Raw genomic sequence first — 17,461 nt, 5'->3', positions numbered from 1 at the left:
CCTGAAAAAAATCTTTCGTTTCAATTTTTTCTCAGAAAGGATAATAGGAAAAATTGTCACTTCCTAAATGTCTTTTATAGCAGCTAGATCAAAAGTGGTAAATACAAAGGATATTCTGAGCTTAACCAACTGGACCTAAAACACCAGAACTAGGCATCCTCCACTGAAAAACTGAAAGAATTAAAAAATGAAACTGGAAATCTTGGCCAAAAGGTACATTCTGTGCTAAGAAAAGAATGTGTTCTGATAAAGACATCAGTTCAATGTACTGTTGAAGCTATACTGGATTCCAAAACTTTAGTCAATGTCAAGAATGCTACTTGAATGAATGGATAGATGTTACACTACCCATGAGCAAAATTATGCTCTATGTGCAACATTCCACTAGATCCAGTTGCCAATCCAAGAAGTACAAATCAAGCTGGAGAAAAGGAAAGGAAAGGACAAGATTCTTCACATAATGACAAACTAAAACAGCATTATTCAATCAGGGCAGGGGATCTGGATATTTTCCGAACCTCTAAAACAATGAAGAATATTGATGGAGTGAATACTGACTTCTCCAAAAGAAGCCTGAAAGAGGATGCTTCAGAACAAATAAAATCAAGTATTACTTTACATTGTAGATGATAACCTTCTCAAAGTCACTACTCTGAATTTCAGTACAATCTGGAGATAGACAGTGGTTCAAGAAGAGTAAATAATCTTTAGAGAACCATAACTTGTTAGTATAAGAGATTAGTTTTATGTCAGGCGTATTTTTTTTAAATATTTTTTCCCAATTACATGTAAAAACAGTTTTTAACATCTGGGTTTTTTTTTAAATTTTGGAGGAAGGGAGAATTAAATTCTCCCTTCCTCCCTCTCCCTACTCTTCACTGAGAAGGCAAGCAATTTGGTATAGGTTATACATGCACAGTCATGCAAAACTTACTTCCATGTTAGTCATGTTGTGAAAGAAAACAGACTATAAAATTTTTTTTTAAGTTTCTTAAAAGCATGCAATGATCTACATTCAGACTCTGTTAGTTTTTTCTCTGAAGGTAGATAGCATTTTTCATCACAAATCTTCCAAAACTGTCTTGGATCACTGTATTGCTGAGAATAGCTAAATCATTCACAGCAGATTATCATACAATATTGCTGTTACTATGTACAATGTTCTCCTGGTTCTGCTCATTTCACTTTGCCATCAGTTCATCTAAGTTTTTCCAGGTTTTTCTGAAAGCATCTTGCTTGTCGTTTCTTATGCCACAATGGTACTCCATAATAATTATATACCAAAATTTGTTCGGTGGTTCCTCAACTGATGGGCATCTCCTCAATTTCCAATTCTTTGTCACCACAAAAAGAACCGCTATAAATATTCTTATACATATAGGTCCTTTGCCTTTTTCTAAAAAAAATCTCTTTGGGAAACAGACCTAGTAGTGATATTGCTGAGTCAAAGGATTTCTAGCTTTTCAGCATTATAGCCATTTGGACCTAGTTCCAAGTTGCTCTCCAGAACGGCTGATCAGTTCATGACTCCACCAACAGTGCGTTAGTGTGCCAATTTTCCCATATCTCCTCCAACATTTATCATGTTCCTGTTTTGTCATGTTAGCCAATCTGATAGGTGTGAAGTGGTACCTCAGAGTTGTTTTAATGTGCATTTCTCTAATCAATAGTGATTTAGAGCATTTTTTCATGTGACTATAGGTAGCTTTGGTTTCTTCATCTGAAAATTATTCATATCCTTTAAATACTAATCAATTGGGCAGTGACTTGTATTTTTTCTAAATTTGACTCCATTCTCTATATATTTGGGAAATGATGCCTTTATCAGAGAAACTTACTGTAAAATTTTTTTCACAATGAAGCTTACTGTGTATTTCCCTCCATCCTATTTTTCCCTTGTTTATCCTTCTCTCTCTGTTCTTTCACCCTGTCCCTCCTCAAAAGTGTTTTGCTTCTGACCACCACCTCTTCCAATTTACCCTCTCTTCTCTCAGCCAACTCCCACCCCCCTTTCTTTTATTCCTTCCCTCTCCTACTTACCTGTAGGGTAAGGTAGATTTCTATATCCACCTGAGGATGTATGTTATTCACTCTTTGAGCCAATTCCAATGACAGCAAGGTTCAAGCTTTGTCCACCACCCACCCATCTTTCCCCCACCCCCACTGTAAATGTTCTTTTGCACTTCTTTCATGTGAGATAATTAACCCCATTTTACTTCTCCTTTCTCCCAGTGCATCCCTCTTTCTCACCACTTAATTTTACTTTTTTTTTAAATATCATCACATCATAGTCATCTTTCTTTCTCACCCACTAATTTTTTTTAGATACCATCCCAACTCACACGATGCTCTTTATGTATACTCCTTCTGACTGCCCTAATCATTATGAAATGCTTAGGAATTACAAGTATCATCTTACCACGCAGGACCATATACAGTTTAGCTCCGAGTCCTTTATGATTTCTCTTTGCTGTTTACCATTTTGTGCTTCTCCTTTGACTTGCGTTTGAAAGTCGAATTTTATATTCAGCTCTGGTTTTTTCATCAGAATGCTTGAAAGCCCTCTATTTCATTAAATATCCATTCCTCTCCCTTCTTCCCTCATGAAGAATTATACTATTTTGCTGGGTAGGTGATTCTTGGTTATAATCTTAGCTCCTTTGCCCTCTGGAATATCACATTCCAAACCCTCCAATCTTTTCATGTAGAAGCTGCTAAATCTTGTGATATCCTGTCTTTGGCTCCTCAATATCTGAATTGTTTCTTTCTGGCTGCTTGCAATATTTTTCCTTGACCTGGGAGCTCTGGAATTTGGCTATAATATTTCTGAGAGTTTTCATTTTGCAATCTCTTTCAGGAGGTGATCAGATCAGTAGATTTTTTCAATTTCTATCTTACCCTCCTGGTTCTAGGATATCAGGGCAGTTTTCCTTGGTAGTTTCTTGAAAGATGATGTCCAGGCTCTTTTTTTGATCATGGCTTTCAGACAGTCTAATTAAATTAAAAACTAAATAAAATTAAATTAAAATTCTCTCTCCTCAATTTATTTTCCAGATCAGTTGTTTTTCCAATGAGATATTTCACTTTTTCCTTTATTTTTTTCATTCTTTTGATTTTGCTTTACTGTTTCTTGAGGTCTCATGGAGTCATTAGCTTCCACTTGCCCAATTCTAATTTTTAAGGATTTATTTTCTTTAATGAGCTTTTGTACTTCCTTTTCCTTCTGTCCAATTTTACTTTTTAAGCACTTCTTTTCTTCAGCGAATTTTTATGCAACTTTTTCCATGTTGCCTCCCTTTTAAGGAGTTCTTCCATGAATTTTTATATATCTTTTTTCACTTGGCCAATTATGCTTTTTAAGGTGTTCTTTCCTCAGTGGATTTTTGTGCTTCTTTTACCATCTTGGCTTATGCTGTTATTTAAGCTGTTTTTTCTTCAGTAAAAATTACTGAAGTAGAATTTGAACCTAGCTGTTGACTCCAAGTACAGCACTCTCTCCACTATATTATACAAGCATTGTTCTGAGATAACAGGTAGTAGACTCCTAAACCTGAAACGGGCTTTTGAGACCACCCAGTTGAACTCCTCTCCCTTTAGAGAACTCCGATCTCCTGATTCCCAGTCTAGCACTCTTTCCATATTTCATCCCTATAAAACCACTGAGTTGCCCACAAATTCCTATGTAAACTTATTAAATAAACAACAGGGGGGAAAAAGCTAACAAATTCTACAGGAAAACAGTATCACCTTATTAGATCAAGGCTAAACTCTTAGATCCTGGGCACAATGTGCTGGACATAGAAGGCACTTAAGAGTTGTATGACAAATAAAGTAACTCTGACATAAATAAAACTCATTCTACTTATCCCTGAAGGGTAATTTGATATTTTATACAGGCTATGAATTATACCATTCTAGGTGGAGAAATTCAGTTTTAATGGCGTGTTTTAAGTCAAATTAATTTATTACAGATTGATAGATTTCATAAAGGATTTCATTTGGAAAGTATTCTATTAAAAATCCATACAAATAATTTTATTCTCATCTATTACTTTTTAAAGGCATTTACCCAACCCAATATCCAAAAAAGCATTTTTTGTACCTGATGTGTGCCAAAGTCAAACTAGAACCCTTGGGGCTGGCCAGATTATTTAAAAGCTCCAATAATAATAGAAACAAGTTATTATGGTTCATTAAGTCAAAAGGCATTCAAAAACAGTCAGCTTCCTTAAAGTAGCATTTGCTGTAGTCAAAAAGCTTCCCCAGGAGCCATGTTGCTTTCTCTTAATAGCTCTATTCCAGTCATGACAAGCCTACGTAGGTAATGTTGACCATGCAGAAAGAAGGGAATCACAAGCCAGGACACTGTACATGACTGTGACAGGTGCAGTTAAGCAACTGCTGGAGTTCTATTAGAAAAGTCTATATTGTATAAAGAACAGAAGAATGAACAAATAGAAGAGGTAGAAATTAGAAATGTAAAGAGTTGGAAAGGAACTTAAAGATCACCTATCTAATATAACATTCTCCTTTTAGAGATGAGCAAACTGAGGCCCAGAGAGGTCAAGCAAACAGTAAACTGCCAAGCTGAGATTTTGAACTCAGGTATTGCCTCCAAAAAAAAAAGGGGGGGGGGGGGCCAGTGGTAAATTTCATTTGGAATTTTAATGGATTCAATTTTTCACTTACCATCCTACCAGTTCATGAAACTAAATGTGGGTAACATTTTTAATTAAATTGTTCTATTTTAAAGTACATATTTATAAGAATTTGAAGATATGGTATTAAAGGGGAAAGAAGAGGACAAAGTTTGACATAAAAAAAATGAATCATTAAGGTTTGAGCAGAATTGTAAAGCTGAGAGAACAATGATTAATATTTTATTGTTATTGGGGCAGGGAGTGGAAGGGGAATTGGAGAGGAAGAAAAAGCAATTACTAATGTTAAACTAAACCAAAATACATATGGTTACTAAATGAAGAAATTGGAAAAGTCATAAGCCAAAGCAATTTAGTCTGGCTAAATTCAGAGACTTCCCAAGAGGAGTTTAAAATAAGGTGGACAATTATTAAGTAATAATTACATCTTGCAGAATTTCATTTGCTATGCCTAAACTCATATTCCTTTGGTTCTAAATATTAGAAAAGGGGAAATACATCATGCTAAAGACCAAGATGAGTTTTTTCAACTTACTACCCTAATTTTAAAAAATGTTTCAGCACAAAAAAATTTCTGATTTCTAAATAAAATGATCATGTAAACATTTTAAAAGGCCATGCAAATCAGCAGGAGCCTAAAAGATAAGGTCTAAACCAAAAATAGGGCAGCATGCCAGTAAGGATTTTAATAAGTTTTTAATAAGTTCTGTAACTGCCCTAAATTGGCTCCCTTTTCTTCATTCACTAAAGTACAGATCTTTGAAATATATTGTCATCTCATCTTTTATCTCTTCGCTCCCAAAAGGCCTGGGTATTACAATTTTTTTTAAGTTTACTTAAGGGGATGAGCGGCTGTGGGGGAACATCATGATAACAATAGAATCATTAATTAGAGAAGTATGAGTCTTTCTTTTTAAAATTAACTGCTTATATTAGAAAATGAAAACAGGTTTACCTGACCCTGAAGTAACTACAAATTGCTGTAACCCCAGATAAACTTCTAAATTGTCCTGAAGAACTGGGAACTGAAAGCAAAGAAACAAATGTGAAAGTCATAAATGTGTTTTAATCCCATTAACATCAAATTATACAATGACCAAAGTATGGAAATAGAATCAATCAATAAGCATTTACTGAGCGCCTATTATGTCCCAGGCACTATGACAGGTGCCTGGGATACAAAGACAAAAGTGAAATAATCCCTTCCCCTCAAAGAGCTAACACCCAACTGGGGGAAACAACATGTATACATGTAGGCACACAAAAAATTATTTTGAGGTAATTTTAGCAGGGAAAGCAGTAAAACCGGGGGCAGGGGGGTGATTAGCAAAGGCTTCATTCAGAAAAGGGCACTTGAACTGAATCTTGAAAGAAACTAGGGATTCTGAGAGGAGAGAGGGATTCCCACCACAGAGGACAGCCACTGTAAAGACAAAGAGAGAGGAGATGGAATGTCATGTGTGAAGACTATGTAAGGTAAACGGGAACAATATGTAATAAAACTGGGAAAGTAGAAATAGAAATTATTTGCTCTATGAATCCTGTAGATATATATGGGTCAAGGAAATCTCTCAATTCAGTTCCCCCAATGATTTCCACCACTGAAATTACTTTGAGAATTAACATTCAGTAAATACAGGAAGGAACTACATCAATTTCTCAAAAAGCAAGGACAAAAAAGATTTGACAGTCAAGTTACGTCCCAAGGCAAGATCTATTTTGATTAAGCTATTAGCGTCTACCCTGGTATTTTGATAGCAGGTTCACCTCAGACCACAACTTCCACACCAAAAATAAGTAAAGTCATCTCTTGGTGACCCACTCAACCGTTTGGTAGGAAAATATGTATTTCATATATATTTTATCAATGAGCCTGGCAAAGTGAAAAAAGATAGGTCAATTTATTCAAAAGCCCATTTCTCTTGCTGATTTTGTCAGCACCTGTAGGTGAGCCTACCTTTCATTTCATAAGCTGCTTTACTAATCAATTACATTAAGAAGAAAAAAAGAGACTTTTATGTGATAGAAACTAAGAAAAGCAGAAGACAAAGTAAAACAATATTCCCCAGGGAAAAGAATACAAGAGACCACATAGCTGAACAGGTAACCCAAAAGCTGATTCCATTACATTTTTATTCTGTTTCCTTTCTTTAGAAGATGATATGGATTTAATATGATCTCTTTATACAACCGTGCTTTCCAAAGGAACTAAATTAGGCCATGTGATTAAAGATCCCAAGAAATCAAAATAAGCATAAAGGATCACATCAGGTTTGTAATGCTCTACAATCAACTCCTGAACAGGATGGGAATTACAGTTAATTTTTTCCACTACCTGATACAATTGGGGGACAGTAAAATACACCCTCAGTCCAAGAAGCTACTAAAGAAATTATGTTTATAAAAGCTAAAATTCAAAATCTTGTATGTATATAGGAGTAAAGCTTTCCTCAATTTATTGCTTATGTTGTAAATTAAACAGACTATTATAGAACTAGAAAGAGCTATGAAGCCAGGTCCTTCTTTTTTGAAACTCAGCCCAAAAAGGTGAAAAGGCCTTCCATAAGATCCAGCAGTCAGGCCAGTTTTAGAGCCAGGACTTAAGCACTGGTCCCTTTTAGCATGCTGCCAAAGTGAAGGAGAGAATAGTCACTAGTAATTTTTCCCTGGATGGTTAGTTACCAGTGTAGAGAATGCATGACTGGGAAGGAGCTCCATGACTTTGGCCACAACTTCCAAGCTCTGGCGTAAGTACCGCTGCCACTCTGTTTGTTGCTGTAAAAAGAAATACAGGAATGAATTCTCCAAAACTGATTAGTATCTAGAAGTATTTGTTCTTTTGGCGTTTGTCCACAGAATAAAGTTCATTACCAGACAAAGTTCAATCAGAAATTAAAAATCACATGTAATGTTACTTGGTTCTTTAAAAAAAAAAAAGTCACACAGATATAATAGAAAACCAAAAATGAGATTTAAGAGTTCTATTTCCACAGAGCAATAACATATTATCAACTTGACCTGGAATAACCCCAAAACATTTGTTTTGTTTTCTAATATGTAATTCTATTACAAAAATTATAAAATAAGCACAAAAAACTTTTTACTTTTGTAAAGAGCATTATAAATCGTGACTTTCCCAAGGTCACACAGTTAAAACACCATGACTTTTTTTTATAGGGGTACACAGAAACAACAATTACTTTCATTCTGGGGTTAAAAAGGTGATGCCAAGCAGTTCCAATCTAACAGCACTTAATAAACTTCAAAGGTGGTTTAAAATAATTAGAAATACTAAAAGCAGGTGGCTAATTTTTATCCCAGCCTCTTCCTCCTAACTCTTCTTTTCACTCCCTTCTCCCAATGTTCTCCAAATAGCAATTTTGCAGGAGGTATTTACAGGAAAGAAACCAGAAGGATAACAGACATCAAACAGAACAGACCTATCAGAGTTTGTATAGCAACCTGTCCTTATCAATTACAACAGAATAACTACACCTAGATTCTATTGTTTCAGCACTCAATATGCTCTATAAGGAAACAGAAACGGCAATTTAAACATTGGAAATATTGGTTAAACCCTAACCAAAATATGAAGGCAACCTTGATAAAAATATGAAAAGGAAAATGTAGGCTTTTGTATACAGTTTTCTAGGGAAGACCAGATCACTCTAGTTATGCAACTGAGGAGTATAAAGACTACAAGATCCTTCAAAATCTTCAATGTTTGGTCATTAACCAAAAAAAAAAAAACCACATTTGGTTCAACAGAACAAAATTGTAGCCTAAAAGCCTCTTTCAGCAAAGGATCTCCCATATGTTAAGATGATACAGGATTCCTTAATACAAGAAACCAGAGAGATAACTTTCTCCAACAATCCTCTGACTATCAATATTAAGTGAGGTTTAAGATAAGGAGGTACATACTCATCAAAGGTATTTGCCAACATCCTGGAAGAGGATGTCCAATGCAAAGGCCAAATAGAGGAGGATTTCCCTGCAGGAGTCAGGGTCCTGGGAGTGACTATTTGTAGAGCGCACTATGCCAACTATATCAAGCCACAGCACACTTCAAAGTCTCCACAATGAGCATCCATAGTCTTGTAAAAGAGAATGGTCCAGGATTTGAATATCATAAGTAGACTGAAGCATACTTTCAATGATCATTTGTACATAAAATGCATCATCCACATGGGAAAAACCAAGTGGATAAAGAAATGCATATTCATCTGATTAGGCTGTGCAAATATGCCATCTAAATACATATTTATCTTGGAGAGGAGCTATTGATGGACATTAAACCTAGAACTAAAAAGGAAGTGAGCCAGTTGAATTGGCATTTACGAAACCGAGTAATGCTTTCAATGATCCCAAGCTTATCTTCATCCCCCAAAGACACCAATCTTTTTAACATCAGTATGTGTTTCTATATGGTGTTCAATCATGGCACACCACAATCTCAAAAACAAAAACCAAAATACAAGGAACTCAGTAGGCCACAGTGGATGAAAGCATAATGCTGCACACTTTCAGAGGCAATGTAGTAGCAAAGGCATCATTAAAGTACATGTATAACCAGAAAAGGATGTAGAGAAAGAAAAATATTGCATTAGTAGCCACAAAATAGAGAAAATGCACCAGCATTGAGTAAATACTTTTTGGAGGATTTATAAAAGGATACAGACAAGAATTACACAGGAAAATGAGACATGTCTGGATTACAATTTGTAGCAGTAGTGGGCATAAATTAGATTCACTGAAGTTTCCCACATAACCCATTTCTCAAAAATAATGCTTCTCCACTCCCACTCAAGTAGATGGCTGAAAATGCTTGCAAAACCAAATTAAAAGCAGACTAGGAACTGATTTTAAATAAAAGAGTTTAAAAATGAATACTCATGCTAAAAAATTCAAGTTTTAGAAACAAAAGATTTACAGATTCCTATTAGTGACTTAATTGGATAATCAAAAAGTGTTCTACAGTATATTTCTTACATCATCATCAAGGGTCTCATCATCCAACTCCTCCAACTGCGCCTGGTTGTACCTGAACTGTATTCGATTCAATACCTCAGTAAGCAAAAGGACCAGGGCATCTTTGTACCTGCAAGTAGGGAAAAATTAGATATAAGGTGGGAAAAAACATTGCTCTCACCCTTTGTTCTCAGAATCTGATATCAGGTACCCAACGAATACAAAAATAGTAAAAATAAATGGAATCCTGCAATAGTAATAATAAACGGAATCCTAATCTTAGGTTATCATAGATAAGAAGCATCCTGGAAGGCCAGATCCTGAAGGGTTCATTTTCATGGGCTAGAAAGATAACAAGGCATTAAGCTTTATTCCAAAAGGTCACCCAAAATAACTCTAAGGGGAAAAACTGCCTACATACATTTACCAAGAGAAATACCACGTGAAATAGCAATTACAATACTTGAAGAAAAATGGCAGTAGAGACATTCAATAGTACAAGGAAGAAAAATTCAAGAAGAAAAGCCGACAACACAAATCTCCGATCTCAGATTGTCCACATACAAAGGTACAAAGTATAGTAAACAAACAGGGTGAACTAGAAATCCTAATTAAAGAAGAGCAATTTTGTGTCATAGGGATCACTGATAGTTGGTGGGAATCATAAATGAAATACAGGTCAGAATGAGTATGCGTTACTGAAATGGGACGAGATGAAGGAAGGGAAATAAGAGTACAGTGGTGTTACATATATACATTATATACATATATGTAATGCATATAATATATAATACACATTATATATTATATATTAAGTTAATACACTCATGTGAGAAAATTCAAGAACCAAAAGGGGAAAAGAAGAGCAAAGAATTTTTGAATCAAGACCAATGTAGGAAGAAACAGTAGGAATACTGGAACAGAAGAAAGTAGAGGGAGTCAGGAAACACATCACAAATTAGCATGAATGCATGATGATTAAATGAGATAATATAAAGTGCTTTGTAAAACTTAAAGTAGTATATAAATGTTACCTATGATTATCAGTGATGAACAAATTCATTTCTCTAGACATCTGCTTGAACATTCCCTGTCGGAAGCTAATGACTAATAAATAGCGAGCCTTTATACCGAGCTTTCAGGTTTAGAGAGCACTGTATATGCTCTCATTCAATCCTCACAACAATTCTGTGAAGTAAGTGCTATTATCATTTCCACTTTACACCTAAAGAAACTGAGGCTGGGAGAAATTTTAAGTGACTTACCCAGAGTCACACAGTAAGTATACAGGACAGAATTCAAACTCAAGCCTTCCTGAGTCTCAATTACGGCATTCCAGCTATTGTGGCCCCAAGGGCAACGTAACTTCATCATTAAAAATGAAAGAAAAGCCAAGTACTGTCTAACATACCCTGTAGACATTTTAGGAGAGCAAAAGAATAGATAGGTAAGAAAGACCCAAAAGTCTATAAGGGAAAAGTTACCCCAGGAGGGATGGGACACTCTTAAGACTGAAATTTTGAAGACACAAGCAAAAGAACTCTAAAAGATTAAGAGTTGTCTTTTTTTTTAAAGGATGCCAGGCACTGTGTTGAGCGCTTTTTTTACAAATACTACCTCATATGATCCTCACAACAACCCTGGAAGGTAGGTATTATTGTGAACCCCATTTTACAGTTAAGGAAACTGAGGCAGACAGATTAAATGACTTGCCTAGAATCACACATATAAGGGTAAGATTGTGAAATGGAAAAAAGCAAAGAGGCTTGAGATGTGGTGACTACCACCTTCAGCAGTAGGCATGTATAGTAGCCTGGTCTGGCCTCCTCACCAACTGCCCTAAGGCCCTACTTGCTACCCACACAAAATAAGTACAGGCCCTACCACATGTACCCTCTGTTCATATTCACGTTTCATCCCTTGCCAAACCCCAACCCTAGAGTACTGCCCACCACCTGCCTCCTCTACTCCTCTCTTGCAGCTAAACAGAGCTGGAGAAAGTCATACAACTCTGTTAAGTGGGTACACTAAAAATATGTTATCTAACTTTAACAGGGCCCTCATTACAGCAAGGCAATCCTTTTATTCCTCTCTAATACATTTCCTTTGTCACGCCACACAGAAACTATTTAGACCCTTCATTTCTCAAGCCAGGCACCTCCCATTCCCCAGATCTCCACAACTGAGGATCCCTCTCTGCTTACTTTACTGAGAAAACTGAAGCCATTCATCACCATGAGCTTCCTCTTTTCCCCCTCTCTTCATTTCAAAATCCCTTGGCATCACCCCATTCTCTCCTTTCATCCAGTCTTTGATAATTAGGTGGCCTTTTTCTTTGTCAAAACCAAATCCTGTATTTGTCAGTCAATAAATATTTATTAAGCACCTACTATGTGTCAGGAATTTTGCTAAGCACTAAAAAGAGATGAAAGACAGTCCTTGCCCTAAAGAAGCTCACAATCTAATGGGGGAAACAAGCAAATAAATATATATTAACAAGCTATATACTGGATAAGTAGGAAATAGTTGACAGAAGGAAGGCATTAGAATTAAGAGGTATTGGGAAAGACTTCCTGCAGAAGATGAGATTTTAGTTAGATCTAAAGGGAAGCCAGTAGGCAGAGGTGAGAAGAGCATTCTAGGCATGAGGGACAGCCAGAAAAAATACCCAGGACCAAGAGGTGGAGTGTCTTATTCATGGAACACCAAGGTCAGGGTCACTGACCAAAGAGTTCGTGGTGGAGAAGAAGGTGAAAGAAGATCACAAAGGTAGGAGGGAGCTAGATTATGAAGGACATTGAACACTGAAGAGAAGATTTTGTGTATAATCCTGAAGTAAAGAGAACCACTGGAGTTTACTGAGTAGGGAAGTTCATTGGTGCACTTTAGGAAAATCACTTTGGTAACTAGAGAATGGACTGGAACAGGAAGAAACTTGAGGAAGGCAGACCCACCAGCAGGCTATTCCAATAGTCCAGGTGTGAGGTGATGAAGGCCTACCTTACAACAGTCGCAATGTGAGAGAAAAGGGGCATAATGGAGAGATGTCGCAAAGGCAAAAATGACAGGCCTTGGCAACAAAGTGCAGAAAGGGGGAAGGGGGAGGAATAAGAGAGAGTGAGGAGTGGAGGATAGCATCTAGGTTGGAAGTCTGAGGGAGTGGGAGCATGGTATTAGCCTCTACAGTAAAAGGAAAGGGGGCAGGAGAGGGCTTACATGTGTCCTTGATTCTCATCCCCTCCTTTTTCCTAGCCTAGCCTTTTTCCCATCTGCCTACGAAACCCCTAATTATTCCTCCTCTCTAATATTTAGCTTCTCGCTGTCTACTCACTGGTTCCTTCTCTGATGCCTTCAGACATAACCACGTTGCTCCTCTATTTTAAAACAACAAAAAAAAATGAATCTTCATTAGACCCTATCTTTCCCATAAGTTACTATCCCATATCTCTCCCTCTCTTTGCAGTCAAATTCCAAGAAAAGGCTGTGCATTATTTGCCTCCACTTCTACTCTTCATATTCATACCTCAATTCTTTAAAATCTGCCTTCTCACCTCCTCAGTCAACTAAAACAATTCTCCAAAATTACCAACAATCTCTTAATTGCTAAATCTGATGGTCTCTTTTCAGTTCTCATCCTTTTTAACTACCTTCCTGGATATTTTCTCCTCTCTGGATTTTTATGACATGACTCTCTGCTTGTTCTCCACTTATCTATCTGACTGTTCCTTAGGCTCCTTTGCTAGGCCAGCATCCATATCATACCTCTTTAACTGTGGGTGTTCCCCAAGGACCTATGTGGGACCTCTTCAATTCTCTCTTGGTGGCCTCAATTCCCACAGATTTAATTATTATTTTTATGCAGAAGACTCCTCAGTTCCAACACCAGCATACAGAGCTTCAGTCTTATATCTCCAAAGGTCTGCTGAACAATTCAAATTAGATATCTCACAGCCACCTCAAACCCAACATGTCCAAAACAAAACTCATATTTCAAAAAAACCCACCAACCTAGCTTGCTATTTCTTTCAAAGAAACCATTATTCTAGTTCCCCATGTTCAAAATCTCAGTGTTACCCTTAACTCAGTCTCCCTTAGTCCACATAGCCAATCAACTGCCAAATCCTAGTGTTTCTACCTCCATGGTACCTCCCTCTAATCACACAGGCACCACCATAGCTCAGGCCCTCACTGCCTCTCACCTAGGTTACACTTGCTACAAGTCTCTCTCTATTCCAATCCATCTTCCAAAGAGCTGCCAAAGTGATTTTCCATAAGCTGATTGGATTGTGTCACTCAAAAGCCAGTGGTCCTCTATTGGCAATATAAATTGTTCTGACTTTTTTAAAATTCTGAATTGAGAATTTCACCAACAAAAAATCATTTCATACCACATTCTTGTTTTTTAAAGGATACAAAGAATTTCACATTACTTTCCTAACTTTTCTACTTGTCTGGCTCCCTTCTGAACTTCTGTGCATTTTTTTAAAATGTTTCAGTAACCTCCAGATTGCTAACCACTTTGTCCTCCCCAACCCCTTCCAATTAAAAATTAAGAGAAAGGAAGGAAAAATATTGTAACAAATAAGCATAGTCCAACAAACACAGCCACAGTGGTCATGCCCAAAGATGTCTATTTCTTCTTTGCATTTTATGTCCTTCTCATCTCTATCAGGAGGTAAACATAAGACACTTCATCTCAGGTCCTCTGGAGACATGATAAGTCACTGCACTGATCAAATTCTTAAGTCTTTCAGTGTTTTGTTTTGTTTTTTAAATTGAGGTCTTTGTATAAATTGTTTTCCTGGTTCTGCCTATTTCCCTCTGTCAATTCATATTATCCATCATTTCTTACACCACAACAATTCTCTATTATATTCACATAACACAATTTGTTCAGCTATTCCTCAACTGTCTAAAAAGAAATCTCCTTAGATTCTAGTTCTTTTCTTTCCCTTGTCTCCTTTATAAGCAGAAGACTTGTTTTGCTTGTGGCTGTTTATTGCCCATTGTCCTTACAGTTCAGTTTAGTATATTTCTACATCAAACTGTGTGTAAATGTATCATGTACGTATGTATGTTTAACCGTCCTTCATCCATTTCAGATAAGAATAAGGTTCATCTGATGCTCTGCCCTCCCCCCAACACACACATCTATACACTCTTCTTATACATTCCATTTATGATATACACAGCAGGTTCCACCCTCTTCTTCCTCTTTTCTCCACTAGTGATACTACAGAATATGTCAAAAATCACTTTTATAATCTGAGCTAGAATAGAAAACTAGCTATAAAAACACTGGTAAATCTGCTAGTGAACAACCACCACAACAACAAAATGGACAGTTAAATGAATCCTTACTTTTGTATAATGTACTGACAGACTGAAAAGGCAAAAATAACTTCATAAATAAAAGACAACCTTTTATTCAACTAAAACTCTTCTCCTTAAAAACAAAACATCTGGTATAAATAGTCTTCCTGGATGCTCCACAGTCTTTCAAATGACTCAATATTATTCATTTTTAACCTATCAGTTATCAGGTCATAAACATCAGGGTCAGGAACCTATTTAGAGGGTACAGAAGTCATCAGGCCCACTCATGGCAGATCATAGAAACCGAAGACTAATGGAAAGCTTTCTTTCTTTTTCAAAGTACACAAGTACTCAGAAAGACTTTCCCATAAAAGTATTTTACATTCCTTTCCAGTAAACAGACTAAACATGTACTGAACAGTTTTTCAACCTCTCCTACCCTCCTTCACTTCCCTCTCTCTACTCCTTTAGAGATGAGAAAGAATTGCTCAAGAGAAAGGATACTTCCGCTGCTTTCTCAAGTGTGTCTAGAAAACAAAAAGAAAGCACTCTACCATACGGCAAAAGACTAACAGCAGGGTTCAGAACAGACAATGTGCAACAGAGACCATGAGCCAAAGAATCAATTTAATGCAACAAGTATGACCCAAGTCCCAAGCTCCTCAAAAATTTCCACCAAGAACAAGTGTGAAAATAGCTAAAGAATAAAGTTTTCAAAGGCTATAAAGTCATTAAAGTGGCAGTTCTATTAATTATCAACGGCATAAATACTCAAGAAATTTTTCTCTAGGAATTCATAAAGCTGAAGAAAATGCACTAGAACTCAGGGTAATAACCATTCAATACCTTATAAGAGGCAGAACATCAAGAACCTGTGAGATTCCTTTTAAGGAAATGAAAGAAAGGGAATAAAGGAATAATCATTATCTACTATGTGCCAGGCATAGCTAATAAGTGTCTGCATCTGGATTTGAACTCAGGTCTTTCTGACTCCAGGCTCAACATTCTATCCACCTAGCTACCTTAGCTCAAACAGTCTGAGATTTGAGCATATTTTCATTAAGTTGTCAAATCGATAAAACACTTAAGTTCATAAAGTGAGACACTTTCAGCATTTACATGCTGAGCAACAGGTGATAATTCATCTACAAAATACCAAAATTCTATAGTTGCATTTCTTTAAATGTAGCAGTAGGAAAACTAGTCAGTGCCTGATAAAAACTAAACACTTACCTTTACTATTACTACCAAGAGTGATGAGGCACTGTGCTAAGCACTGGGGATAGAAAGAAAAAGCAAAAGGAAGACTTCCAAGTCACATGATCAACAAGATGAAGGACTAGACATAGACTGGAGAAATCCAATCCTCATACCTCTCAAACCAGCACAAAATAAAAATTATGCATAAGAGGTAAAGCAGTTGCAGCTGTCTCAACAATCTAAAATGCCAAGAATCCTAACAAGGTAACAACCCAATAAACTAACAGCAGAGAAGGCAGCTAGCTGGTGCAGCAAATAGAAAAGCCAGGCATGAAGTCAGTAAGACCGGAGTTCAAATCCAGCCTTGGACACCTACTAGCTGTGTGACCCTGGGCCAGTCACTTAACTTTTGTTTGCTTCTGTTTCCTTAACTGTAAAATGGGGATAGTAATAGCACCTCCCTCCCAGGGTTGTTGTGAGGATCAAATGAGATAATATTTGTAAGGTTCTTAGCAGTGCCTGGCACACAGTAAGCGTTAGCTATTATTATTAGCATTATTATTTAACACCTCACTACCCCCTTTTCCGTAATTGGGTCAGTCACAATTAAATATTTGGTATGCCCAACAAATCAACTAGAGTATGATTGAGCATATGTGGTCAAAAATATGAATCATTATTAGAGAAATGTATTCTAAGGTTCTACCTCACACACATCAATTCAGCAAAGATGACAAAAAGGCAAGTGAGAATTGTTGGAGGGGCTGCAGGGAAAGCCTGAATGCTAATGCACTGCTGACGGAGCTCGGAATCGCTCTATCCACTCTAAAAAGCAATGTGGAGCCATGACAAAAAGCCACTAAACTGTGAGTACCTTTTGACCCTTGTAATAGCACTACTAGGCCTAAACCTCATCTCAAAAAGATCAAAAAGAAAAGAATTAACATGTCAAATGTATTTATAGCAGCCTTTTTTGTTGTAGCATAGCAAAGAACTGGAAACTAGCTGAGTATCCACCAACTGTGAAATGGCTGGACAAACCATGGTATATGAATGTAATAGAGTAGCATTATACTTTAAGAAATTTCAAAAGGAACTACTTCAGAGAATCCTGGGAAAATTTGTATGAATTATTGCAGAATGCAATGAACAGAATCAAGAAAACAACTTATACAATAACAATAATATAAAGAAAAACAACTTTTGAAAGATCTAAGAACTCTGATCAATGCAATATCCAACCACAACTACCCACCTCACGACAGAGAGATGACGGACTCAACATACAGAATAAAACATATATTTTCAGATGCAGT

The 17,461-nt window shown here is 36.6% G+C and overlaps 1 protein-coding gene across 2 annotated transcripts in view; it reads right to left on the bottom strand.

Annotated features, from left to right (window-relative positions):
- XPO6 (exportin 6) overlaps positions 1-17,461 on the bottom strand; it is a 127,026-nt gene that overhangs the window by 32,965 nt on the left and 76,600 nt on the right. For both annotated transcript variants that reach the window (XM_036737805.1, XM_036737806.1), the window contains 3 exons: positions 9,651-9,759; positions 7,341-7,433; positions 5,614-5,683 (listed from right to left, as the gene is read on the bottom strand). In XM_036737805.1, coding sequence (XP_036593700.1) covers positions 5,614-5,683; positions 7,341-7,433; positions 9,651-9,759 — 272 coding nt within the window. The remainder of the gene's footprint in view (positions 1-5,613; positions 5,684-7,340; positions 7,434-9,650; positions 9,760-17,461) is intronic.

Source organism: Trichosurus vulpecula, chromosome 9 (assembly GCF_011100635.1).
Source record: "Trichosurus vulpecula isolate mTriVul1 chromosome 9, mTriVul1.pri, whole genome shotgun sequence".
NCBI lineage: Eukaryota > Metazoa > Chordata > Mammalia > Diprotodontia > Phalangeridae > Trichosurus > Trichosurus vulpecula.
Note: the sequence above shows the minus strand (reverse complement) of the source record. Positions and strands in the feature narration are given on the sequence as shown.